Source organism: Heloderma suspectum, chromosome 4, assembly GCF_057233095.1.
Source record: "Heloderma suspectum isolate Gila_16-S chromosome 4, 16-S_ref, whole genome shotgun sequence".
Lineage (NCBI taxonomy): Eukaryota > Metazoa > Chordata > Lepidosauria > Squamata > Helodermatidae > Heloderma > Heloderma suspectum.
Window position 1 is genome coordinate 315,742,072 of NC_139461.1, and position 27,803 is coordinate 315,769,874.

Here is a 27,803-nt window from a genome sequence, read left to right on the forward strand (position 1 = left end):
AACAGTAAAGATGCCGAAGTGCTCTCCTGGAATCTGTCCACAGGGATGGACAGGCTGCCTGGCAAGCCAGAGACCAAGGCTCGCTCTCAGCTGGACCCAACGTATGACTCACAAAGGAAAACATGTGCTGACTTCTCCCCACACCCCAGTGCCACACCAGCACACCCCCTGCTATAGTTACCAGCTTTGGTGAAGATGCTCTCGTCCGCTGAGGAGCAGTCAGAGCCCAAATCCTCTTGCTCCTCACCACCACCTCCAGCGCTTGCCTTGTTCTCATCCAGGTGCGTAGCCTCTCCACCATCCCCCGGGCGCGTTCCTTGGTTTGTCTGCTTCTCCTAGGGGAATTAGTCTGGCATTTCTTATGTTCACCCCATCCTGAACAGAATGGTGCAGCCACAGATCCAAGAGCAGAAAAACTGCACGGTGCTCCGTTAAGAGCCACTACAAAAAGGAGCAACCATACTGCGGGCACCTCAAGCACAGGACACACTTGTATCCCATATGCTCCTCATCACCCTCCTGCCACTTTCATGTTCTACATATAAGGTCCTATTCAGGGACTGGTCGCCTATGACCGATCTAGCTGCTGTAGGGATATGGGCAGTCACTCAACCTCAGCTTCAAAACTCCCTGCCCCTACCTCCCTGGCTTTGTCCCCCCTTGTCTCTCTGCCCTTATGTTCCAATACGCCTGTACCCATAACCTTCATTCTTCAAGCCCCACCACCATCCAAAATGTCTCCTGCTCCCTCCCAAGACTCTGCTCCATTTCCCTTCCTGACCTGGATGCTTGGGGCTGCCTCCCATAACAGTTATAAGATGCCACCTCTCTTGCTTCCTTCACATCCCTCTTCAAAACTCAACGTTTCCAGCCCTTAGTTCCCAGACCTTGCTGCAGGTTAGCCCATGATTACGCTTAAGCACATGCAAGTCTAACCACTGCTTACTGCTCGCCAGTTTACCCGCGCTGCCGCCTCTGCTCCTCTCCTCTGTGGGTTCCCACGTCAGATCTTAGACTGTGAGCTCCGGGGGGGGGGGGGGGGTCTTCTTGTACCCTACAAAGCACCACACACGCTGGCGGCTCTGTGCGCCTGCTCCTGGCCCGCAGACAAACTGGCCCCTCCGCACTCGCGGCGCGGAAGACGCCGGGGCCCCACCGCAGTGCGAGGCCTCACGATCCGAGCACGTGTCTCACCTGGGCTTTCCTTTTCCTCCTCACTGTCGCGATCTTCTCATCCAGGCTAGTGGCTGATCTCTGGGCAGGCAGAGTAAGCGAACAAGGTAAGCGGGGCGCGAGTCCCAGCGGGGGCGCGGGGTGCCCGGCGACCTTCCCCTATGCTTCGGGACGACGGGGAGGGCCCGGGGCCTTCCGGGCGGCAGGGCTCGCCGGCGCGGAGGGCGGGCCCGGGCCCCGGGGCCTCACCGCGCTGCCGGAGGCGCGGCGGCCCAGCCCGCGTGGGCCCGTCCAGGCCGCGCGCCGTCGCCCGGAGGCCTCCGGGAGGCCCTTGCGCGGAGCGCCCGCCACGGGCAGGGCGGCCTCCCTCACCTTGCCCTTGAGCTGGCCCAGCGCCGCGGCCCACGCGCCGCCGCCGCCCGGCCTCGCGCACTCCTCCTCCGCGAAGACGAACCCAGAAGCGAAGTCCCCGGGGAGGCCTCCGCGGCGGCCCCGGCCCCGGCCCGGGGCTCCCGGCTCCTGCGAAGAAAGGGCGCTCAGAGCCTGGGCGGGCCCGCTCGGGGGGAGGCCGCCTTCCCGCCGGCCGAGGCCCCGCGCCCCGCCGCCCACCTCGGCCTCGGAGCCCGAGTCCGTCGCCTCCTCCTCCGGCCCGCCGCGGCCGGGCGCCAGGCCGCCCTCGCGCTCCATCGTAGCTGGGAGGGAGGCCGCCGCCGCCGCCACGCGCCCGCCCGCCCGCTGCGTCCCGCCAGGAGGCGAGGCGGGGCCAGGCCAGGCCGCCGGCAGGCCTCTGCTCGGGCTTTCCGGCGGAGCAAGGCCGCAAAGCCCCCCTGCCGCCCCCTACGGGCGGCTGGAGAGAACCGCCGCCCTGCCTCCCGGAGGCCGCCGCGCCGCGAGCTCGCGAGGCGCGCCGAGCGCCGGTGATGCTGGAGGCCCGAGGCCGACCCGGGGAACGGCCGCGCCGCGCTCCTCCCGGATTACCAGCCCGAGCTCCCCAGTAGCCGACAAGCAAAGAAGAGCCGCTCCTTCATCCCTGTACCGTAAGCAGCCCCAAAGGACACGATCTGTCGCTCGCAGTGCCCCGCAAACCTCACAAAGGTCTGAACTCGCCCACCCGCTGCCGAGACGGTTACTGTGTGCCGCAGTGCCCTGTTAGCCCCCGAAGAAGCCAAACTCGTTTCGCTTGACCTACCTGATTAAAGCTCTGAAAATCCTCATCCCTCTCCCACCGACTTTGCCATTCTTTAAACATTTCCCTCCAAAGACAGCATTGGGACAGAGGCAAAGAGACATAAGCAACAGAGTACTGCAAAAGCATTTTCTGCAGATGAATCAGCCAGTTCATTTTCCCGCTATCCCAATATGTGCAGGTATCCAAGAAAACCCAAGCCAGATTCCCACAGAACCAAGTTCCGTATTCACAGACCATATTTCATTAACCACTTAATTCTTGTAAGCCGTATCTGCAGCTTGAATAGCCAGCAATCATAGAATCATAGAATAGTAGGGTTGGAAGGGGCCTACAAGGCCATCGAGTCCAACCCCCTGCTCAATGCAGGAATCCAGGTCAGAGCATCCCTGACAGGTGGCTGTCCAGCCTCGTCTTGAAGGCCTCCAGTGTGGGAGAGCCCACCACCTCCCTGGCTAATTGGTTCCATGGTCGTATTGCTCTTACAGTACGGACGTTTTTCCTGATGTTCAGCCGGAATCTGGCTTCCTGTAACTTGAGCCCATTATTCTGTGTCCTGCATTCTGGGATGACAAAGAAGAGATCCTGTCCTTCCTATCTGTGACAACCTTTCAAGTACTTGAAGAGTGCTATCGTATCTCCCCTCAGTCTTCTCTTCTCAAGGCTAAACATGCCCAGTTCTTTCAGTCTCTCTTCACAGGGCTTTGTTTCCAGTCCCCTGATCATCTTTGTTGCCCTCCTCTGAACCCTCTCCAGTTTGTCTGCATCCTTCTTAAAGTGTGGTGCCCAGAACTGGACGCAGTACTCCAGATGAGGCCTAACCAGTGCTGAGTAGAGGGGAACTAGTACTTGCCAGGATTTGGAAGCTATCCCAAAAGAGAATCAGATAAAATCAAAGCATTACCAGGTCTAACATCCTTTGTTGTTCAGTCGTGTCCAACTCTTCGTGACCCCATGGACCATAGCACGCCAGGCCTTCCTGTCCTGCGCTCTCTCCTGGAGCGTGCTCAAGTCCATATTCATTGCATCAGTGATGCTATCTAGCCATCTCATCCTCTGCCATCCCCTTCTCCTTTAGCCTTCAGTCTTTCCCAGAATCAGGGTCTTTTCCAGAGAGTTTTCGCATTAGGTGGCCAAAATATTTGAGCTTCAGCTTCACTATCTGTCCTTCCAATGAGCACTCAGGGTTGATTTCCTTTAGGATGGACTGATTTGACCTCCTTGCAGTCCAGGGGACTCGTAAGAGTCTTCTCCAGCACCACAGTTCGAAAGCATCAATTCTTCGGCGCTCAGCCTTCCTGAGAGTCCAGCTCTCACAGCCATACCTTACTACTGGGAAAACCATAGCTTTGATTAGACGGACCTTTGTCGGCAAGGTGATGTCTCTGCTTCTTACTATGCTGTCTAGGTTGGCCATAGCTTTCCTCCCAAGGAGCAAGCATCTTTTAATGTCATGGCTACAGTCACCGTCTGCGGTGATCTTGGAGCCCAAGAAAGTAAAATCTGTCACTGCTTCCATTTCTTCCCCTTCTATATGCCAGGAAGTGATGGGGCCAGATGCCATGATCTTCGTTATTTTAATGTTGAGTTTCAAACCAGCATCCTTAACCAACCCAAAAGCCATCAAGATAGCAATCAAGTCTGCCATCATCATCGAACCCAATTAGATAATCAAAACCCTTTTCAAATCTCCAAACAAGGGATACAATAAGCACTGCCCATTCTACCATCAAAAGAATCGCCAAGTAAATCATACATCTGTGTAAATCACACAACAGGGGACCCACTGAGAAAAGACATACTCTGAGGCCATCTCCTTCATGCCCAAAGCACCAGACCGCCCACAGGTTCCTCCCTCATGTGAGGGGACAGTGAAGAGCCGGAATGGAACAGGCCGGAACGGCCCCTTTACATTGAAAAACCATGCCCAAAATAGTGGCACGTGTTAGAAACACTTGATAACAATAATTTAGGACTAAAACCCTTGCAATATTGTATTATTATTAACCCCATAATGCCCAGAATACATATGGAACAGAACAGCCCAGAACGGCGCCTTCCAAATGAGCAAAATCAACCAAACTAATCAGTCACACATAACTCCATGGCAGGGATGCAATAAGCCACAACACATCCACAGAAACCACATTCTGATGCCCGTTCCAGGCAATAGTCCATATTGAAGAAAAATGGCCAGGAATGGCAATGTCTGAGGGAGCAATATGGACCATGGCCTGGGGCAGCTACTGAACGGTGCCGTGAAGGTGGGCCTGACCCGGCCTTGTAAGCAGCTTGGTTCAGGCGAGGTGCCTGATGGGATTGTATCTGGGTGTGTGACCACAAGAAGGCAACTGTAACTTGCTCATAAGCAAGAAATTCCTATCCACCAAAGTAACTCATCCCTAAAGATAAGAAGGCCGCTGTGCTGATAAGCCTGTGCTGAGCACTAATTGGTTTCTGAGCATGTGTAGTGTGTCTTCCTTTGTTCTCCAACCTTCAGTCTGTCTAGATGCATCCTATTTTCTTTGCGGGGGGGAGAGACGGTTTTGTCTATCTCTCCCACGGCCGTGTTATGCTTTAATAAATTTCTGTCTCTTCAACCTAACCTGCCTTGGATATTTCCTTAACAATTTGGTGCCGTGACTCGGATCCCAAATGCTGAGGAGAATTGAACCAGTTTGGATCGCCATTCACTGAACATCCCAGACAAGGTGAGAGACCTTTTGAAATCTCTGAGTCTGGGACTCAGTGTGAGGCTGCCTGTGGAACAATTCAGTCTTGGCTGACGGGATGCCACCTTTATAGAGACAGTCAGCAATTTAAGCACATGGTAAATTTTTGTTTTGTTTTTGTTCGTTTGGGGGGGGTTGTAGAGGTCTGTGGGATATGGTGTCAGGTGAATGGGTGTTGCCTTGTGTGAACTGAGGAAAAGAATAGAACGAGAGTTGCCTGGTATGAATTCAGGTAAAGAGAAGCAGGGCAAATTATAGTCACTGGAACCTTGTGTGAGTGAGTTTTCCTTCTTCCCTCCATGGTATGAGCCGGCCAACAAGGCACGGACCTCCTGAATACATCATTCCTGAATGAACGGAGATTGCAGTGAGTGACCCGACCTTTCCTTCACTCCCTGCCATGGTATGAGCTCCCTAGACTGTGAGTTACTGATCGTGCCTCCGATTCAGTGGGAGTCGCTCTCTGACTGTACCTTGGAATTTGGCAGTGCCTTTTGTTTCTTGCAACCTGTGGAGAGGACTTGATTGTTTTCCTGTGTGCTCCTGTGTGAATTGAGGATGGGGTCGGCTTCCAAAGAAATTCTGTAGCTCCAAAAGGGATGCCTTCAATTGTTTCCCGCCTCCCAGCTGAGCTGAGCAGAGCAGAGCAAGCTGCTCCAGCTGGTCCAGGGACTACAGAAGCAAGCAAGCTCCCAGAGAGCGAGCGACCAGAGCGAGCAAACGGGGGAAGCAAACAGGAGTTGGCCAGGGGAGTTCAGCAGGGGAGGTCAAGGGGGAGGTCCCTAACATTTTTTTTAATTTCATTTTTTTTATTATTATATTTTAACTAACTTTTTTTCATTTATTTGTCTTGTAACACACACTTCCACACTGGTGGGACTCTGCTTTTAACCTCTACTGAGTAGAGGAGCAGGCACAGGCTAGTCTAGAACAATCACAAAGCTAGACAAAAAAGGGAAAAGAGGCTATGGAAGGACAAGACTCTCCAGTGGTGGTGACCTGCAAGGTGTGCGCAATGTTTGTTTTCTTGCCTGAGAACAATGTGGCCTACACCTGCAACAAGTGCAAGGTGATCACGCTGCTGGAAGAAAAAGTAAGTGGACTGGAGCGGCGACTGTCGACCCTCCGGGGAATAAGAGAACACGAAGAGTTCTTGGATAGAATGGGGGAACTATAGCAGCAAAGGGAAGACCAGAAGCTTGAAGAGCAAGAGCAAGATGAGGCAGTGGGAAATGCTGAGGTAAAGAAAAATGGAGTAGAGGATATGCCTTGGAAAAGGGGACAGTTAGGAGAAGAAGAACTAGACGCCACTCTGCACCAGTGGAGGCAGTGGAGCTGTGGAACTGATTCCAGGTACATGCGGATGAGACTGGAGGACAGCCTGCAGAGGAAGAATCACAGGGGAACCTACATGAGAGTGAGCAAGAGGCTGAAGGTCAGTCAAGCAGAGGCGATGAAACCCAGGCCTACAACAAGAAGCGAAGAGCGGTGGTAGTGGGAGACTCTGGCCTACCGGCCACCCAATACTACCAGCCACCCAATCAAGGACAAGACGAGGATGAAACTTTTGAAAAGCAAATAGCCAATGTTTTAAGGAAGCATGATGTAGTAGTAATGGGGGACTTCAATTTCCCCAATATTTGTTGGGAGACAAGTTCTGCAAAACATGGCCCCTCCAGGAAATTCCTGACTAGTGTGGCGGATAACTTCCTCCTACAGAAAGTAGAGGAAGGAACTAGAGGATCAGCTATCCTTGACTTGATCCTAACCAACAGAGATGACTTAGTGGATAAAGTAGCAGTTACAGGAACTCTGGGGGAAAGCAACCATGTTGTACTTGAGTTCTTGGTTCTAAGGGAAGCAAAACGCGTACCCTGGATTTTAGGAAAGCTGATTTTAATGAACTCAGAACAATGATCAGTAAGGTCCCATGGCAAGCGACGCTAATGAGAAAAGGAGTCCAAGATGGGTGGGAGCTTTTAAAAAAGGAAATTCTTAAGGCACAATCACAAACAATTCCAACAAGAAGAAAAGGTGGAAGACAACAGAGAAGCCAATGTGGCTTCACAAAAAGCTTAGGGATGACCTGAAAACAAAAAAGGACACATCTAGGAAGTGGAAAGAAGGCCAAGCAACAAAGGAAGAGTACAGGCAGGTAGCACAGAATTGCAGGGATGGCGTCAGGAAGGCTAAAGCTGAGAACGAGCTGAGGTTAGCGAGGGATGCTAAAAACAACCAAAAGGCTTTCTTCAGCTACGTGCATCATAAAAGGCAGAGGAAAGAAATGGTGGTTCAGCTATTAAATAAGGATGGCAAAACGATAACAGATGACAAAGAAAAGGCAGAGGTGCTCAATTCCTACTTTGGCTCAGTCTTCTCCCAAAAGAGGGTCTATGACCCCCCTGGCAAAGGCGAAGTACAGGCTGAAGGGGCAGGATAGCAGCTTGAGATCGATAGGCATATGGTCAAGGAACACCTAATGACTTTGAATGAGTTCAAATCTCCAGGGCCAGATGAACTGCATCCTAGAGTCATAAAGGAATGGCAGAAGAGCTCTCAGAACGACTGTCTATTCTCTTTGAGAAATCATGGAGGACGGGGGAAGTGCCAGATGACTGGAGGAGGGCTAATGTTGTCCCTGTCTTCAAAAAGAGTAAAAAGGAGGAACCTGGGAACTACAGACCAGTCAGTCTGACATCAATCCCTGGGACAATTCTGGAGCAGATGATAAAGCAATCCACCTGTAAGCACCTTGAAAATAATGCTGTGATTACTCGAAGCCAACATGGGTTTGTCAAACACAAGTCCTGCCAGACGAATCTGATCTCATTTTTTGATCAAGTAACCTCCCTTGTCTACAGCATTCCCACGGTCTACATCATATACCTCGACTTCAGCAAAGTTTTCGACAAAGTGCCCCATGATATCCTGATGAGCAAACTAGCTCAAAGTGGGCTAGATGAAACAATGATCCGGTGGATCCACAGTTGGCTACAGAATCGGACTCAAAGAGTGCTTATCAATGGGACCTTCTCAAACTGGGGAGAGGTAATGAGTGGGGTACCGCAGGGCTCAGTCCTGGGCCCGGTGCTCTTCAACATTTTTAATAATGACTTGGAGGAGGAGGTGCAGGGAATGCTGATCAAATTTGCAGATGACACAACATTGGGCGGGATAGCGAATACTTTGGAAGACAGAAACAAAATTCAAAGTGATCTGGATAGACTGGAGCGCTGGGCAGAAAACAACAGAATGGCATTTAATAGGAATAAATGCCAAGTTCTGCACCTATGAAAAAGAAACCAAATGCACAGTTACAAGATGGGGGATACGTGGCTCAACAACACTACAGGCGAGAAGGATCTTGGAATGGTTGTCGATCACAAGCTGAATATGAGCCAACAATGCGATGTGGCTGCAAAAAAGGCCAATGGTCTTTTGGGCTGCATTCATAGAAGCATAGCTTCCAAATCCGGGGAAATACTAGTTCCCCTCTACTCAGCACTGGTTAGGCCTCATCTGGAGTACTGTGTCCAGTACTGATCTGGGCACCACACTTTAAGAGGGATGCAGACAAGCTGGAGAGGGTTCAGAGGAGGGCAACAAAGATGATCAGGAGACTTGAAACAAAGCCCTATGAAGAGAAACTGAAAGAACTGGGCATGTTTAGCCTTGAGAAGAGAAGACTGAGGGGAGATATGATAGCACTCTTCAAGTACTTGAAAGGTTGTCACAGAGAGGAAGGCCAGGATCTCTTCCTGATCATCCCAGAGTGCAGGAAATGGTATAATGGGCTCAAGTGACAGGAAGCCAGATTCCAGCTGAACATCAGGAAAAACCTCCTGACTATTAGAGCAATACGACAATGGAACCAATTACCTAGGGAGGTAGTGGGCTCTCCCACACTGGAGGCCTTCAAGATGAGGCTGGACAGCCAGCTGTCAGGGATGCTCTGACTTGGATTCCTGCCTTGAGCAGGGGGTTGGACTCGATGGCCTTGTAGGCCCCTTCCAACCCTACTATTCTATGATTCTCTGATTCTACATGTACAGGAATTACGGACCTAAGACTTGCAAGTTTTGGACAAATGGCACTTGACCCATCCAAACAATTTCCCTTGGTTGGGACCTTTGATTTGGACAGAATTGTGCATTTAAAGGGAGCCCTGGAATCTCTGAGTCCAAGGTGGCACAGGGTCAATGAGAATGCATCCTTTGATTGGGATGGTTCTATGATTCTATGAACCATAGTTCCTACTATTATATTATATAATAATATAATATTATTATAATAGAACCTACTATTATAATAGAACCTACTATTCTATGATTCTATGGTGAGACGTCAACAACAACAAAAGTCACCTAAGTCCCAGGTAGTGGAGTGTTAAGGACTCCCAAGAAAAACTGAAAGACCAAGTCAAATTTTGAAACGTCAGAAAAGCCACAAAAAGCTCAGAAAAACAGTGATCACTTGTTAAAATCCTAACTGTGGTAGCATGAACCAACTCACGCGAGTTATTTTGCGCCAAGAAGTGCACACTAGATTAAAAGAACAAGCAAATTGGCCAAATCATAGAATAGGAGGGCCTACAAGGCCATCAAGTCCAACCCCCTGCTCAATGCAGGAATCCGAGTCAGAGCATCCCTGACAGATGGCTGTCCAGCCTCGTCTTGAACGCCTCCAGTGTAGGAGAGCCCACCACCTCCCTAGGGAATGGGTTCCATTGTCGTATTGCTTAAAGTGTGGCACCCAGAACTGGACAAGGTACTCCAGATGAGGCCTAACCAGTGCTGAGTAGAGGGGAACTAGTACTTCCCGGGATTTGGAAGCTATGCTTCTATAAGCACCTTGACAACAATGCAGTGATTACTCGAAGCCAACATGGATTTGTCAAGAATACATCCTGCCAGACGAATCTGATCTCATTTTTTGATCAAGTATCCTCCCTTGTGGACTGTGGGAATGCTGTGGACATAACATACCTCGACTTCAGCAAAGCTTTCGACAAAGTGCCCCATGATATCCTGATGAGCAAAGTGGGCTAGATGAAACAACGATCCAGTGGATCCACAGTTGGCTACAGAATCGGACTCAAAGAGTGCTTCTCAATGGGATCTTCTCAAACTGGGGAGAAGTAATGAGTGGGATACCGCAGGGCTCAGTCCCGAGCCCAGTGCTCCAACATTTTTATTAATGACTTGGAGGAGGAGGTGCAGGGAATGCTGATCATATTTGCAGATGACACAACATTGGGAGGGATAGCTAATACTTTGGAAGACAGAAACAAAATTCAAAGTGATCTTGATAGACTGCAGCGCTGGGCAGAAGACAGCAGAATGAAATTTAATAGTGAGAAATGCCAGGTTCTTCACCTAGGAAAAAGACACCAAATGCACAGTTACAAGATGGGGACTACGTGGCTCAACAACACTACAAGCGAGAAGGAATCACAAGCTGAATATGAGCCAACAATGTGATGTGGCTGCAAAAAAGGCAAATGCTCTTTTGGGCTGCATTCATAGAAGCATCGCTCCCAAATCCCGGGAAGTACTAGTTCCCCTCTACTCAGCACTGGTTAGGCCTCATCTGGAGTACTGTGTCCAGTTCTGGGCACCACACTTTAAGAAGGATGCAAACAAGCTGGAGAGGGTTCACAGGAGGGCAACAAAGATGATCAGGGGACTGGAAACAAAGCCCTATGAGGAGAGACTGAAAGAACTGGGCATTGAGCAGGGGGTTGGACTCGATGGCCTTGTAGGCCCCTTCCGACCCTACTGTTCTATGATTCTACGATCAGATGCTGCAGAAAACTCATTAGGCTAAAAAAAAAATCAATTGTAAGCAAAACAAAACTGAGACTATAGCAGACTACATGGATTGTCTAAAGACGTTCTTGAAAAATATATTCCAGCATTGCTGCCACTTTTCTGTAGCCAAGCTGAGAATTAGAAAAATAAGTGTCCCCACCAGCCTGGCCAGCTGATGGAAACACATCACACCTCCAAGCGGCTTCTCCCTCCTCCCCCTCCTTCTCAAAACTTCTAAGACAGCCCAGAGGTTTGTAACCTATTCTTTCTATTGACCCGAGACCTTTTGTGTAAACTTAGATGTACTATCTTTGCTCCTTGACAGAGTATATTCAGATATTTCTGAGCCACTTTCCGTCTTCTAAAGCTGAAGCGGTTTCCACTGCTCCAAAACAAGCACTGTTCTAAAACAACTTGGGCTTCCCAATTATTCTGTTCACTATCTTTTGTTATGAAGGGGAAAAAAAGTGCTCTTAGCGTGCTTGCCTAAAAGCATGGAAAAGAACTGACCAGTAACATATTCCAGTACTTTCCTTGATTCTGCAGCCGCTGCCTTCCTTGTTCAAGCCTCTGAAAATAGTGTGTTATATTCTCCTTTTACTCTTTGTGTACCTCAGTAGCAGCTCTTCTACTTAAAACCGCCCAGAGAGCTTCAGCTGTTGGGCGGTATAGAAATGAATAAATAAATAAATAAATAAATAAAAATAATTTTAAAAAAGACTGCACCTATCTCAATCACACCTCTTCAGGTATGATATTTTGCTTCTCTCTAGCAGTTATATTACTCTATACTCTAAATTCTGCTTCTTTGCTACCTGATCCTTCTGAAAATATCCCTTATGATTGTTTTTCAGATGAGCCAATGACTATCATAGAATCATAGAATAGTAGGGTTGGAAGGGGCCTACAAGGCCATCAAGTCCACCCCCCTGCTCAATGCAGGAATCCCAAGTCAGAGCATCCCTGACAGATGGCTGTCCAGCCTCATAGAGGCTGGACATAGAGACTAATGTAGTTCGTGTGTATTTTATAGACGGGTCTTGTCAAATAAATGCTGTCTGTACTTCCCATGTTGTAATAGAACAAAATTATTTTGCCTAACTGTACTTCTGCTTAAGTGGCAGAACTTTTTGCCCTCTCTAGGGCTACTGCCTTATTCCTTTCAGCAATAAACCAGTCTCCCATGACAACTTTTGAAGATGTTGCACAACTCCAAAATCAGGCCCAAATGTCGAAAAAGACTGGCTGGTTGTTCTCAGTACACTGACCATCCATGGCCTTTCTTCCCCACCTTGTAGTAGCAGATAAGGGTAGAATCGATTGAGTCAATCCCCTAAGAGGTGAAGGTGCCACAATGATTTAGATCAAGCAAGTTGCATAAATGTGAATAATGTGTTCAATGTACACAGTAACTTTGTTTTTGCTTTTAGAGAAAATGTCTTTATATCTGTATTTGTGGCTATTGTTCTTGCCATGTGAGAGTGTGAGTTTTTTATTCCTCTTAGTCGTCAAATGCCCGTCCTTTGAGTCTGCTAGACCAATTGTCCTATATGCCACCTAAAAGCTACAGCAGCAGCAGCTTCTCCCATGTAAAAATCAAGATGCAATGACTGTGTGTGACTGGCAATAGAATGAGTGTTGGCCGAGGATCGTCTGTATGGTCATGTATTAGCTAATGTGTCTGAACATGTATTGTAGCTTAGGCTCAACCTTCTGTGTGTACCAGTAAGTGTTACTTCAGAAAGAAGAAAATGCAAGCTAAACTGAAGGTTTGTTGAGAGATGCTGCATATGCTAGAACGATGCTGTCAAGATGAGAATGATATTTTGAAGTGGTCTAAGTAAGTGTAAACTTTAATTGAAAGTCACTGGTGAGATATATTAGTACACTGAGGTAATAGTGGATTTGAAATCCTATGTGTTATACATTATCACCTTGTTATATTATAGTTATTATTTTCTCGCTTTGTCTTTTTGCTTTGTATTTAGCCTAGCAAGCTTAATTATATATTATTTGTTTAAATTGTTTAATAAACAACTGCATATAGAATCTGTGAGAATTCAAGGGGGGAGTGTATTAGATTTAGTTTCAGAAGAATGGCAAGCAGTCAGATGTGAATTTGCCCAAAATCATATGCAGTAAGAATACAGTAATCAATAGCACAAGTATGCTGATTTGCTAGAAAATTGGCAATTTTCATAATTTTAGAGTTTGTTCTCATAGCTGTATTCACACAGAGTAAAAGCCACATTTTTTCTTACCAACAGAAGTTAAAACAATGCACCACACTCGCTCTTCACTGTGATAAGGAATGCTTCTTTCTGTACTATGAGAAAACTTTTTTGCTGCCAAAAAAGAAAGGCCTTGGAGAAGGGGGGGCAGCAGTGTGTATACTTTCTGACAATTTTACACACTTGCTCTATAAAATTCTCAGTGAATTAGCCTATTATCTGTTCTCGTCCGAGAGAAAGACGGTGCACCTCCTGCTCAGATAACCAGCTCCGAAATACAGCACCCCATCACTACAGACCAGTCAGTCTGCCATCAATCCCTGGGAAAATTCTGGAGCAGATGATAAAGCAATCCATCTGTAAGCACCTTGAAAGTGATTACTCGAAGCCAACATGGATTTGTCAAGAACCAATCCTGCCAGACGAATCTGATCTCATTTTTGGATCAAGTCACCTCCCTTGTGGACTGTGGGAATCCTGTAGACATCATATACCTCATAGAATCATAGAATAGTAGGGTTGTAAGGGGCCTACAAGGCCATCGAGTCCAACCCCCTGCTCAATGCAGGAATCCAAGTCAGAGCATCCCTGAAAGATGGCTATCCAGCCTCGTCTTGAATGCCTCCAGCGTGGGAGAGCCCATTACCTCCCTATTGGTTCCATTGTCATATTGCTCTTACAGTCAGGAAGTTTTTCCTGATGTTCAGCTGGAATCTGGCTTCCTGTAACTTGAGCCCATGATTCCATGTCCTGCACTCTGGCATGATCGAGAAGAGATCCTGGCCGTCCTCTCTGTGACAACCTTTCAAGTACTTGAAAAGTGCTATCTTATCTCCCCTCAGTCTTCTCAAGGCAAAACATGCCCAGTTCTTTCAGTCTCTCTTCACAGGGCTTTGTTTCCAATCCCCTGATCATCTTTGTTGCCCTCCTGTGAACCCTCGCTGCCCCGACGAGGGAACCGAACGCGAGAGCCGGAGCGCCCGGGCGGGCGGAGGAGCCGGGGAGCGAGAGCGCCACCGCCCCGCGCAGCCAGTCCGCCGGCGACGGCGCGGCCAGAGCAGCGCGAGACCGCCGGCCGCTCCGCTACGCGCCCGCCCGCCCCGCCGGTGCCCATGGGTGGCCGCGGGCGGAGGGGCCGGCCGCGGCAGCCCCCCGCGGGCGCCGCAGAGGTGAGAGCGGCGCTGTGCCGCGCTGCCGGGGGCGAGAGGCGCCCCCTGTCCCGGGCGCTCCGGACCCACGACGGGGCGGGAGGGCCGTGGAAAGGGTCCCGGGGCAGGCGGGGCGGCATCACCCGGGACGGTCGAGGGGGGGCCTGGGCAGGGCGGGGAGGCCGGGAGGCGCGACCGCGGCCTCGAGACCTCGGCGGGGCTGCCCTGGACGGAGGTGGAGCAGGCTCGGCCTCTGCTGCTCCGGGGGTAGGACGGGCGGGGAAACGGGTCTCGGCAAAGCACCAGCGGACGCGTCCTACCTAGGAGGGCTGTTCGGCAGCTGGGGCGGGGGCGCTCTCCGCCGCGGGACGCATTTAGGCAGAAGCTGGGGGGAATTGAGCAGGAGTCGGTCTAGATGATCTCTGAGGTACCTGCCAGCTCTGGGAGGCTATGAAAAAGACGGGGCGGGGCAAGGTGGTGGAGGGCTCCTCGCCTCCTTCAGGGCAGGTCCTGTAAGGCGCTGGCGGGAGGGCGGCCAAAGCCTGTTCAGCCCCCCCCCCCCCCGGGGGCGGAGGTGGAACAAAAAACTCCAGAGGAAAATGCAAAAATGTCAGACAACAATCCAGTGATCCTAGGCACTGCCCCAGGGGATGTGGTGGCAAGGGCGCTTCCACAGGCCACACAGACTCTGAGGGGGCACTGCCCTGACAGCTGTCCAGGCACGCTGCCAGCATACGACTGGCCTCGCCACAAGGCCAGCACAGCCCCACTCCTGGTGCTTTGGACCACAACTCCCACAGTCACTGACTGTTGGCCATGGGAGTTGTATGCCAAAGCATCTGGAGGGCAACAGGTTTCCTACCCCCATAAAGCATGGGACCTACCAGGCAGAAGGGGGCAACAGGACCCACTCACTCCTTGTGTACCAAGAAAAAGTAACATTCATGTTGGGGACAAAGGAGGGAGCCCCCAGCCCTGAAACCCATTCTGCAAGCGCCACAGGGCAGCTCCTTCCCCACTCAGCCACAGCAGGCAGCCCCCTGCAGCACAGGGCATTTTGTCTCCCCACCACCGCCCTGCCTCCCCATGCATAGACCCCCAGGAACTGCCATGGTCTGGAGGGCCACCTTACACTTGATGCTGAGGAGGTTGCAGGAGCCCAGGCAGGGGAACCACCACCCTGCAGGCACACCTGAGCCAGGCAGCAGGAGGCTGCATGCACGAGCCTTTTAAGCCACCCCTCCCAATGGCAACCCAAAGGACACCCTGCCCTGCCACTGTTGCTTGGTAGGCCAGCCTTACTGCACAGCATCTGTGTTGCCCCGGCCATGGGCTTCGACCTCTTAATTTAGAGGTGCCAAGATAGTGATAAATCAGATCCAGGTTTACTTACAAAGAGTATTTTATTGGCTAACTTCCAGCACACAGGCGTACCCAATGGTTGGATCAGACAGCTTCTCTGAACCCAGAGCCATGGGGTACAATGGGTTTTATACCATACTTGTTAGCAATCAGGCAGCATGACAGCAGCAAGCGCCCCCTATCGTTCAGTCTCAGCATAGACTAACAGTACTTGGTTCTCAGCACAGCCACCTGTAGCTTTAAGGTAAACAAACTTCACTTCCCAGGCAGAGTGCTTGATAACACTCTCACTTGTTAGTATGGAATGTGCTAGGCCGCGCTATCGGCCCTTTCGCTCATCTGCACATGTTCAGAGGCTTACCAGCAAGGGAATTGCACTAATAATGAACTTAAGCGAGGCATTGTGGATCTCTAGGCCCCTCTAACACTACAGGTGACTTGGTTATGCTCCTGGGGCCAATACAGCATCTCAGCAGGCCCCCTTGCTGCCTTTGTCCTCCTCAACCCATTTCTCCCATCCCCAGCTGCAGCTTCTCAGCTGCTGTGCAGTTTTTTCCCCAGTCTAACAGGTCGAAATGCCGCTTCTAAGGCTGGGTTTGTGGCAGGAAGAGTGTCAAGCTAAACTAGGCTGGTATGTTTTTGGCCCCACCCCCCACTGGAATGCAGCCCTGAGCATCTCTGAAATGGAATTTGGCTCTTGGGCTGAAAGAGGATCTGCTGCCTTGTCACGTACCCTGGCGGCGGTGGCCATCTTGCCTGTGCAGCCGGAGAGGCCGGAAGGGTGATACTGAACCAGTGCGAGGCTATTTCTTCCTGGGGCGGGGTGGTCGTCATGGAACCTGGTGTGCACCAAGGGCGGTTTCTGCACCAGCCATCCAGGCTGCGGCCGTCCCAGGCTGCGGTGCTGCCGGCAAAAGGGCTCACGAGGGCTTGGCCTGCAGTGGCCACGGTGGCAGTGGGGCAGAGTGACTGGCCTTCACCAGCAGAGGCTGGCCTGCTTGTGGCGACGAGCCCCCCCCCAGTGTGGGGGAGATGCTGTTCCTCACTGGCGGAGGCAGGAGGCCTTAGAGGGACACCGGCCAGTCCTGTGCTATGCCATAGGAACCAGGCTACTGAGTTTCTTTTAGGTAGAGAAGGTTTATTCTAGTGGCAGGAGTTAAAGATTTTATAGTTGAGACAGCATTCCCTAGTGGTGAGGTCTAATTGGGAACTTTATTTAAAACTGTGGCAGTGAGTTCCATAGACCCAAGCTTCAAAGTTAATTAAAGAAAAAAGAAAAAAAGAAACATAGGTGGGATAACCCACATACTGTTCTGTTGCATCTGGTGGCAGTGGCAGGATGACGTACAGCGCTTCTTTCACAAGAGGGTTTTACTTTAGAACAACGTTAATTGACTGCTACAGCATCTAAACAGAACAAGCCCAGAAGCACAGGACTCTGGAGAACAAGCCTACGCTGCCAAGAATGCACATTTTTTTCTCTGTTATGATATGGTGACTCTGCTCACGTGTTGGGAAGCTGCACGTGACCCTACCCAGGCTGCATCCAGGCCTCACCATTGTGGCTCTGTCCATTGCCCACAACTGTACCTGCTGGGTTAATCCAGCCTTGAGCCTCTGCTTTGGCCAGGTGGGAGGGGAGATGTCTCCTCATGCACAGACTCCAGCGGGGAAGGAGGCTGTGTTAATCTGGGGCCCTGGCCTTGTCAGAAACCTTGTCGAAATAGATTTGGGATAAGCCAAAGGGATCCACAAATGGATCAGTTTACTGATTACTGTGATAGTAAATGGATGCAGAAACAGAGCAAGGCAAAGAACCTCTCGCGTCCCTTATGCTGACCAGAGCTATCAACTGCCCCCACAGCTACACGTGTCTCTGGGCCCCAATCAAGATACACAGGACACCTCTCCACGGACCACAGTCCGTTCTCCAAGTTGGTATGTGCACAAAATCCCCTCGGAGCGAGACCAGCTTGGCATGCTTTAAGCAACAGTTATATACCTTTCCTTCCATGCCCTAGTGGATGCATAAGGCATCACAGTCAAGGCAATAAATTTTCCTTCCTCAACAGAAAGAGGAAGGAAAATGCCAGTCTAAGACTCTCCACTCACCAGCAAGATGTAGCACCACGCTCTTATCTGAGGGACCAGAGGGACCTGGCGAGAATCAAACAGCTTCACGTTTGTTGACATATAGAACTGGCCTTGTCTGGCACCAGCACTCCCGTGTGAGACAGCCCACTTAAATACCTAGAAGCTGCCTTCTGTACTATGTTAGCACAGGCCTCTATGCACCTAACAAACTGTGTGGAACGTGACTGTGGAAACTCACTATACTCCTTGCCATCTTCTGGTGTAACCCACTACAGAGGCCCCAGGTAAGAGAGGCTTACAGATTTGGCTTTCCACTGGCAAGGCCAGGGACTAATTCTGTTTCTTCCTGTTTTTGCAGCCCATCGAGACAAAGACGCACACCAGCAGCCAGACCCAAATGGGGCCAGACAGGGGCCACACACCCCTCCTCAGAGAGGAGCACTCCAGCCTAGAGGAAGCCCTCGGGCCCGTGGGCACCCTCCTCCCCATTGTGAGCCAAGGGAGGAAAAGATCGTTGGCTCTGGTGGAGCCCTGCTCCAGGAGGGCAGGCAGAATGGCGGGAGCAGATCAACCCAGGATGGACCAAGGAGGCAGTGGAAAGAGCAGGCCATGAAGACCAGAGGAAACGGGAGCCTCCACGGGACTGCTGGCGACAAGAGAAAACTCCCTCCCGGCCCGCAAGACCCTGGGCGAGGCAGCTCCCTGCTCCCAGCACGGCGGCCCTGGAGGATTGGGTGTGTGTTCCTGGAGGAGCTCCTCCAGAAAGACCCTTCCAAGGTGGCCATCACCCTGGCCTCCAGCAGGGGCCTGGGGGGGGGGTGCTTTCTCAGACCTCCATGAGGCCAGCCTTCCTCCAGCTGCTCTGCTGAGCTCTTCGGAAGGCCTGCTGCTCTCGCATTGACCGGCAGAGCATCCAGCAGCTCATGGGCCTGGTGAAGGAGTCCAACTTCCTCAAGATCTGCCTTCCGCAGTATGTATCAGACATGCTGACCGAGGCCGCACCAGTGGTGCGACAGCAGTACCCCGAGCACATTGGCAACATCGTGACGCTGGTCCAGGAGTTGGTCAGCATTTTCCCTGCCAGCTCCATCCAGAAAGTGGCCATGCTGATGGCCCTCTTGCCAGCGTCTGTCAACGCCTTGCGAGCGTCAGGTGTGGATTTCACAGCGGAGGAGGAGCACATGGAGAAAGTTGAGGCATTCATCCAGCATCTGCAGGAGAAGAGGCGGGAGGGCACCTTGCGGGTGGACAGCTGCACCCTGATGGTGCCCATGGCTCCCGGCCAGGGGGAGGACTACCGCACCATGTCCATCTACCCCATGTACGATGAGGTGCACCTCGATGAGAAGCCCTGCCTCCGCCCCAACATCCTCTCCTAGCCCTTCGAGAGCCCAGCCATCTACCTGGACACCCACTTCCGGCTCCTGAGGGAGGACTTTGTCCGGCCACTGAGGGAAGGCATCGTGCAGCTCCTCCAGTGCTTTGCGGACAGAGGCCTGTGGAAGAAGAGATTTGACGATATCCGGGTTTACTTTGATGCCCACATCCTCGCACCCCTCTGCTCTCTGAACGGCATTGACTACAAGGTGGCGTTTGACACCAAGGACCTGAAGTTTGTCCAGTGGGAGAACTCCAAGCGCCTGCTCTACGGCTCCCTGGTCTGTATGTCCAAGGACAACTTTGAGACATTCCTGTTTGCCACTGTCTCTCACCGGGACAGCCAGGACCTGCAAAAGGGCTTTGTGCACTTGTCCTTCAGTGAGCACAGCTGGCCCCTCCTGGCCGAAGTCCAGCCGTCCGACTCCTTTCTCATGGTGGAGACCACGGCCTACTTTGAGGCCAACGGCATGTACTGCAGGGCCTGCAGGAGATCCAGGAGGAGGACATCCCCTTCCAGAAATACATTGTGCAGTGTGAGGCAGATGTGGGAGCCCCGGCTTATCTGGAAGGAGGGGGCTCCAGCACCTATGACCTCCGGTGCCTGGTGAAAGAGCCTGTCGCTCCAGGGGAAGATGTGCCAGAAGACCTTGGAGGCCTGGGAGGGAGCTGGTTTGACATCCTCGAGCCTCACCAGTGGCCGACCAAGGAAGCCTTGGGCCTTGACGAGTCCCAGCTGCAAGCCCTGCAGCTCGCTCTGACCAAGGAGCTGGCCATTGTCCAGGGGCCTCCTGGGACAGGTGAGTCATAAGCACATCGAAAGAGCCCTGGTGCTGACCAAGGCCCATCTTGGCCAGCATTCCGTTCACTCGGTGGTCAACCAGCTGCCCACAGAAAGCCCACAAGCAGGACATGAGTTGGGGCAATCTGCTCCCCTCTCACCTGAGCAGGGGCTGCTGAGACCAAAGGGCCTCCTCCGATTCCAGCTCAACATCAGGAAAAACGTCCTGATTGTTAGAGCAATACGACAATGGAACCAATTCCCTGGGGAGGTGGTGGGCTCTCCCCCACTGGAGGCGTTCAAGACGAGGCTGGACAGCCATCTGTCAGGGATGCTCTGACTTGGATTCCTGCATTGAGCAGGGGGTTGGACTCGATGGCCTTGTAGGCCCCTTCCAACCCTACTGTTCTATGATTCTATGATTTCACCCAGGCTGTGTGCAGCACCTGGAGTATTCACAGAGGAAGGAAGCGGCGCCCACTGGAGGGAGGGAAGGGGCTGTGGGGGAGGTCTTAGGCAGTGGCGGGGGAGCAAAGGCCCTTCTGGGCTCCAGGCTCTCCTCGGTGCCGGAAACAGATGGAAGCTCTAGTTTCTGGCCTGAAAGAGAGCCGTTTCCTCCAGGGTGAGAGCAAAAGTTGTGGCTCGTGGAGTCCCTGGGGTGGCTGAAGTGGCCTCTGTGCGCCTGCCGTGATGGGGCTTTTGCTGCCCTCAACAAGGAAGACCTATGTCGGACTGAAGATCGTGGAAGCCTTGCTGAGCAACCGAGCTGTTTGGGGGAAGTCTCCCATCCTGGTCGTCTGCTACACAAACCATGCCCTGGACCAGTTCCTGGAAGGTGGGTGCTGGCACTCGCCCCGCCCAGGGCCCCTCCAAGCACTCCAGCACCTGCGTCGCTGGGCCGGACGGCTGTCCTGGGAGGGGGTGGGGAGACCCTGGCCGGGTCCTCTTGTACATTCGTGTTTGCAATGCTTCCTCCAAAGGAATCTGCGCGTTCCAGAAGAAGGGGATCGTGCGCGTGGGTGGGAGGAGCAGCAGCGAGGCCCTGAAGCAGTTCACTCTGCGTGAGCTTCGGAACAGATGCAAATTTCAGAAAGAGCTGCCCCGCCACCTTCGCCTGGGCTACTGTGATGTCTGGGCAGGGAAGGGGTCTTGCGGCTTCACGGGAACCGGCCCCCTGCTCTGCCTGGGTGTGTGGTGGGCCACCGCCACACACTGGGCCAAGAAGAGCGCTGACCTCAGGGCCCCAGCCGCTTCTGCATGTGCCTTGGAGCCCAGGAGCTGGGCGCGGAAGGCTGCCGGGTCTGCTACTTGGCCCGATTGGCGGAATGCCCTTCGGGGGGGGGCTGAGGGTCCCACAGAGAGCGGAAGCGAAGGCCAAGGAAGCGCTGGCCGGGGCTGGAGGGCTCTCCAGGGTGCCTCTGCAAAGCAGGCCTGGGTGCTGGCTGGGCGGGCGGGCAGGGTCTCGCCGAAGCTGCCCCGAAGACACCTGCAGAGGCTGTGCGCATCCTGGCCGGGGACATGTGGCCCCCTGGATGCTCTTGGGTTGCAGCTCCCATCTGCCCGGCCAGCACAGCAGGCGTCGGGAGAGGAGGGCAGGCGCAGCCCGCCCTGCCCCGCGAGGGCAGAGGAATGAGCGCCCCGCCTGGAAGGGAGCGCAAGGCTGCCCTCCAGCCAGGCTGCCTTCAGCAGGGGTGGCGACAGATGGGCAGGAGAGAGGAGCGTGGCTTGTGGGAAGCTCTTCGCCACCGTGAGTGGCCAGTTGGGGCATTTAGCAGAGGCAGTGAGATCAGGGCCGCCCCGCCCCAGTGAGCCTTGCCGATGCTGCCTCAGTTCTGGGGGCCCTGATTTTGGGCTCCAGTGAGCTCCTTGCCTCTTTCCCAAGGGCAGGTGTCCAGCCAGATGTGGGAAGCCGAGTTCGAGCTGAGGAGAGGAGTGGCTCTGCTGGAGCGTGGGTTGCAAGGAGTCCTGCACGAACGTCACCTGAGGAGCTACATCTCCAGGCAGCACTGGGACAGACTCGCGCAGGGCTGGGTGAGGAGGGGGGAGCGCAGGCTACTCCCGTTGGGCCCCTGCGCACAGTTGAACTCGTGGTGCCCTGGGCTGGCAAGGAGGGGAACAGCGGGGGGGCACAGCCCCTGCCTCTGGGTCTTGGGAATCCACCTCCCCTGAAAAGGCATCTGGGACTGCAGAGGGCCGTGGGAAGAAGGCAGGGTCCTTCCGGCCTCTGTCTGTTCCCAGCCCACACCTCCTCAAGGCCTGTGAGCATGGGGCGCCCTGGATGTCAGGCGGGGGGTGGCGGGTGTTCTGTGCTGAGGTGGGCCTGACGGGCGTGGCCTGCTGCAGCAGGGGCCTGGAGCGGAGGCGTCCACCCCCTGCGGGCCTGCATGAGCTCTGCCTTGTTGCTCCAGGGCACAGAACGGATGGGCCCAAAGGACTCCCTGATCCTGGACTGGCTGGGCCTCGGCGTCAAGCCTTTTTACCGCCACGTTGGGGATGGTCTGGTTGGGGGAGACGATGCAGGTGAGAGGCCCTCCCCTGGGGGGCTGCAGCTGGTGTCCCAGCAGGAGGCGGCAGCAGGGGTGGGGCGGGCCAAGCAGGCAGGCCGAGACTAGAAGGGCCCTGGAGCCTCCCAACCCGCTGGCCTTTCTGCATCCTGCAGGCGCTCTGGAGGAGAGGAGGAGGAGGAGCTGCCGCTGATCACAGAGGAGGCGGACCTTATTCCGGCCGAGCGGCTGCTGGACCACGAGGAAGCGGGCCGCCCCTGCCCCCGGAAGCGACAGCCCGGGAGGGCCGGGGTTCAGCTGGACGATCTGTTTCTGGCCATGGAACTGCAGGAGCAGCAGCCCGCTGGGACGACCCTGGCTGGGCGGCGTGGAGAAGCCCGCTTCCCCGACTGTGGTGTGGGGCCTCTGGGACACGCAGCCGCGCAGATGGGGCAGGGTGTCACGCAGACCCTCCTCTCTGGCCTGCCCACCAAGTGGCTGGGGAGCGGGGTTGCTGGTTTGATGGGCAGGTGTGGCCTTGACACCCCCCTTCCACGTCTCTAGGGGCAGGCCCAGCCAGGCCAGAAGAAGAAGATGAAGAAGAGGGTGAGAGCCCAGCTGCACGGGATGACGGAGGCCGCCGCCGCGGCTGTGCAGGATGTCTGGGGCCTGACCCTCAGCGCCCGCTGGCAGCTCTACAGGTAGCTCCACTCCGTGGGCTGGGCTGAGGGCCCCCCCGCCACTGCCACCCATACTCATCCCCCCCCCAAACAGGCACTGGGTGCAAAAATACCAGGCTGAGATCCGGCACAAGATCCTGGGCCATGAAGAGAAGTACCAGGCAGCAGCAGAGAGGCTGGCCGAGCTGCGCCTGCAGGAGGATCGCTGCATCCTGCAGGAGGCCCAGGTCGTGGGGCTGACGACCACAGGTGAGGGGGGCTCTGCTGAAGGCCCTGCCCAGCCCAGGGGCCCGTCTGGCCCAGCATGACGTGGCCCTTCCATCTTCCGCCAGGAGCGGCCAGGTACCGGCAGGTGCTGCAGCAGGTGGCCCCTCGTGTGGTCATTGTGGAGGAGGCCGCAGAGGTCCTGGAGGCTCACACCATCACCACGTTTAGCTGCGCTTGCCAGCACCTCATCCTCATTGGAGACCACCAGCAGGTAAACACACCCGGGGGTCCTCTGGTGCCTTACGGAGGCCCACGCCTGCCTCTCTGGGCTCAGCTGGAGGCTTGGCTTTCTGGAGACCAGCAAGGCTGCCTTCTGAGGAGGGGGTGCCTCTCTTGCAGCTGTGCCCCAGCGCCAACGTGTACGACCTGGCCAAGAACTTCAACCTGGAGGTGTCCCTCTTTGAGCGGCTGGTGAAGGTCAGCCTCCCTTTTGTTCGCCTCAATTTCCAGGTGAGCAGAACCCCTGGCTGCCTTGGGCCTCGTGGGCTTCGGGGGGGGGGGGGTCTCTCTCAAATAAGCAGACAGGAATGCCCTTTGTGCAGTGGGGGGTGGGGGGCCTTCTGTGCCTCTCTGGCAATCTGGGAACACCATGTGTTCTTGTGGGGGGGGGGATGTCAGGACGCAGCCTGTCTCAGCATTTTACGTGGTCCCAGAGGTTGCCACCATGGACTTTGAAGCGGGGGGGGGGGGGGCTCCTGAGCATTCCTTATTTCTGCTGCCTCCCCATCTCTTTGCAACCCCGGCTTGGCCTTGCAGCACCACATGCGGCCAGAGATTGCCCGGCTCCTCACACCCGGCATCTACCAGGACCTGGAGAACCACGCTGCTGTGCTCCAGTATGAAAACATCAAGATGAGTGTCAGGACATGGGCTGAGCAAAGAGCACATTTGCCATGGCTCAGTCCCCCGCCCCCCCGGCTGCCATATCCTGTGGACGTGCAGGACATGAGCCTCTCCCTGTTTCCCCTCTGCAGGGCGTCTCCTCCAACCTCTTCTTTGTGGAGCACAACTTCCCCGAGCAGGAGATCCAGGAAGGCAGGAGCCACCAGAACCCACACGAGGCCCAGTATGTGGTGGAGCTGTGCAAGTACCTCCTGTGCCAGGGCTACCTGCCCTCCCAAGTCACCATCCTCACCACCTACATGGGGCAGCTCTTCTTCCTGCGCAAGTTCTTGCTGGCCAAGACCTTCCAGGGCGTGAAGGTCCACGTGGTGGACAAGTGCCAAGGAGAGGAGAACGACCTCCTCCTCCTCTCCTTGGTGCGGAGCAACCCGGAGGGGCGGGTGGGCTTTCTGCAGGCCTCAAACCGCGTCTGTGTGGCCCTTTCCCGGGCCAAGAAGGGGCTGTACTGCATTGGCAACATGGCGATGCTGAGCAAGGTCCTGCTCTGGAGCAGGATCCTGCACACGCTGCACGAGGACCGTGTCGGCCGAGCTCTGCTGCTCTCCTGTCAGAACCACCCCAAGACCAAGACGGAGGTGGCCCAGGCAGCAGACTTCGGCAAGGTTCCCGAGGGGGGCTGCAGTCGCTCCTGTGATGCCCGGCTGAGCTGTGGCCACGTCTGCCCCCGGGCGTGCCACCCCGATGACCCCCAGCACAGGGAGTTCTGGTGTGTGAAGCCTTGCCAGAAGGTGCTCTGTGACGATGGCCACCACTGCCCCCAGCTTTGCTTTGAGCCTTGCGGGAAGTACCTGGTGAAGGTGCCCAAGACCGTTCCCAAGTGCGGCCACCAGCAGGAGGTGCCCTGCTCGACCCCCGCAGAGGCCTTTTGCTGCCAGGAGCCCTGCGGGAGAGTCCTGAGATGTGGACACAACTGCAGGCTGACCTGCGGCTGCGAATGTGCCAGGCGCTGCCTGGAAATGGTTGTGGCTACACTGAAGTGTGGGCACAGCCAGGAGCTGCCGTGCTCCACTGCTGCTGACGTGGCGGATGGGCGGCTTGTGCCATGCGAAGCCAAGTGCCCCAGCATCCTGGAGTGCGGCCACCAGTGCCCCGGCTCCTGCCACGCGTGCTCCGGCGGCCGCTTCCACGAGCAGTGCCAGAGCCCCTGCAGGCGCCTGTTGATCTGCACCCACAGGTGCCTGCAGCCCTGCACCAGCGAGTGCCCCCCGTGCAGGCAGCCCTGCCAGAACCGCTGCGCCCACAGCTGCTGCCAGAAGACGTGCAGCGAGTCCTGCGCCCCCTGCATGGAGCCCTGCAAGTGGCGCTGCCGGCACCACCGGTGCAGCCAGCTGTGCTGGGAGTCCTGCGACTGGCTCCGCTGCAACAAGGCCTGCCCCGAGCGCCGCCCCTGTGGGCATCCTTGCGCCGGGGTGTGCGGGGAGCCCTGCCCCGAGAAGTGCCTCGTGTGCCACCGTGAGGAGCTGACCCAGATCTTCTTTGGCTTCGAGGACGAGCCAGGGGCCCGCTTCGTGCAGCTGGAGGACTGCGGCCACATCTTCGAGGCTCCGGGCTTGGACTGCTACATGGATGGGGAGGAAGAGGAGGGGAGCGTGGCCATCAAGCTCAAGGTCTGTCCCAGCTGCCAAACCCCCATCCGGAGGAACCTGCGCTACGGCACGCTGGTGAAGAGGAGCCTGGCTGAGGTAGAGGCGGTGAAGGGAAGGATCCAAGGCTGCTCTGCGGAGATTGCGGCAAGCAGGCGGCGGCTGGTGGCTCTGCTCGCAGAGAAAGCTGCCCTGCGGAGCCAGCTGCCAGACCAGTACAAGCGGCTGCTGCGGGAGCTGGGGGAGCCCTCGCTCTGCAGCCAGGGCCTGGCGCTCGTGGAGAACCTGCTGGCCTTCTACACGCAGCTGGCTGAGCTGAGGAAGGCCGTGAGGAAGGGGGAGCCCAGGGAGTGGGCGGGAGTGAGGAGGCGGCTGGTGGAGGTTGAGGGCTGGCTGGAGCGGCCTCGCCGCAGCTTCACCCACCAGGAGCTCTCCGAGCTCCAGCGCGAGTTCCGCCGGCTGACTTCCCTGGTGGAGCTGCTGGCCAGGTGCAAGGCTGCTGGAGGAAAGACGGCCCCCTCCCTGGCAGGGCTGGTCCGCGAGCTCCAGCAGCTCCTGGAGGGGCCTGGCAGGTTCACCCTGGAGGCCAAGGCGTTGGTGAAAGCCAAGGCGGAGGCCCTGGACGCAGCCCTGCCCAGGTCAGGGCTGGGCATCTCTGAGGCAGAGAGGGTGCAGATTGTGGCCGCCGTCACTGGGAGGATCCGTGGGCACTGGTTCAAGTGCCCAAACGGGCACATCTACGTGATTGGTGAATGCGGGGGGGCCATGCAGAGGAGCCACTGCCCTGAGTGCCAGGAAGCCATTGGGGGCACGAACCACACGCTGGAGAGCAGCAACCAGCTGGCCCCGAGATGGACGGGGCCACTCATGCTGCCTGGTTGGAGGCGGCCAACAACCTGCTTGATGGGGCCGAGCCACGCTGGCTCCACTAGGAAGGCTCCGGCCTGCCTGCGGCTTCAGCTGGACTCACCTCCGTGGTCGCTGCTGGGCTCCCCCGGGCCTCTGGAAATGGCTCTCCTCCCTGCCTGCACTTTGCCTGTCTTCTCAGAACGTGGGAAGGGATGTCCGTCACCGAATCAAATCCTGGATCGCTCTGGACTGGCCAGCCAGGAGGCAGCAGCTTCTGGGCCTGGCTGGCGAGCAGAGAATCGCTCCCTGAAGACAAGGGTTCCCATCCTGGCGACTGGGCTTCAGCCAGGTTTTGCCACTGCAAATAAACGCTTTTTGCAGCCAGTGATCAGCCGTTTGCGTTTGTTAGGCACGGGATCAGAGCACGCCTCTGCACTGGGCAGGGAAGTGCGCGCGGCGCCTCTCCGGGCAGGTGGGAGGGCTGCGCCTGCCCAAGCACCCGCTCAGCCAGAGGTGGTCTTCTGGGCGCTTCCGCAGCAGCAGCAGCCGCGCCTGAGGAGACGTTCTGCTGCATGCGAGACAGTCACAGAGGGGCTCCCCGCTGGTCACAGTTGCCCTGCTGGCCCAGTCCAAAGTGGGTCCCTCTAGTTCAGCCCCAGTGCCCTCCTTCTCAGTGGCCAACCAAATGCCTCCAGAAAGCCCACAAGTAAGGCATGGGCGCAACAGACCACTGCTAGCATTGCTCCCCAGAAACTGGCTGAGGTAGACTGCCTCAGAACCTGGAGGTTCTGTATAGCCGTTGGTTCTAATAGTCTTGGATTGACCTCTCCTCCTCCAGTAATTCGTCTAATCCCCTTTGAAAGCCATCTCATCCATTGGCCATCACCAAATTCTGTGCCAGTGAATTCCAAAGGTTAATTATATGTTGTAAAGGAGTTCTTTTGTCTGTCCTTCATCTTCTGCCAGTCCATTACATGTGGCGGGGTGGGGAGCAGTTCTCATAATAAATTGAAGTGATCTCCAGCCAAAGATGCATCTCCGTAAGTCAAATCCACGCAGGGAATTCTGCATGCAGCCCTGCCACCACACTTCCCCTTGGCCCAATCCCAGTGGAGCCACCCCAGCAGGGAATGGCAAACATAGC

The 27,803-nt window shown here is 55.0% G+C and overlaps 1 protein-coding gene across 1 annotated transcript; it reads left to right on the forward strand.

Annotated features, from left to right (window-relative positions):
- Window positions 1–45: 45 nt before the first annotated feature.
- ZNFX1 (zinc finger NFX1-type containing 1) lies at window positions 46–26,837 on the forward strand. The gene is given in 17 exon segments (XM_084851858.1): window positions 46–101; window positions 1,108–1,280; window positions 18,095–18,546; window positions 18,549–19,575; window positions 19,578–19,917; window positions 20,611–20,729; window positions 20,875–21,023; window positions 21,782–21,925; window positions 22,303–22,491; window positions 22,598–22,792; window positions 22,942–23,078; window positions 23,152–23,306; window positions 23,390–23,535; window positions 23,664–23,774; window positions 24,081–24,182; window positions 24,299–26,651; window positions 26,654–26,837. Coding segments are annotated over 17 exon segments (5,937 nt in total). The 3' UTR covers window positions 26,743–26,837.
- Window positions 26,838–27,803: the final 966 nt, after the last annotated feature.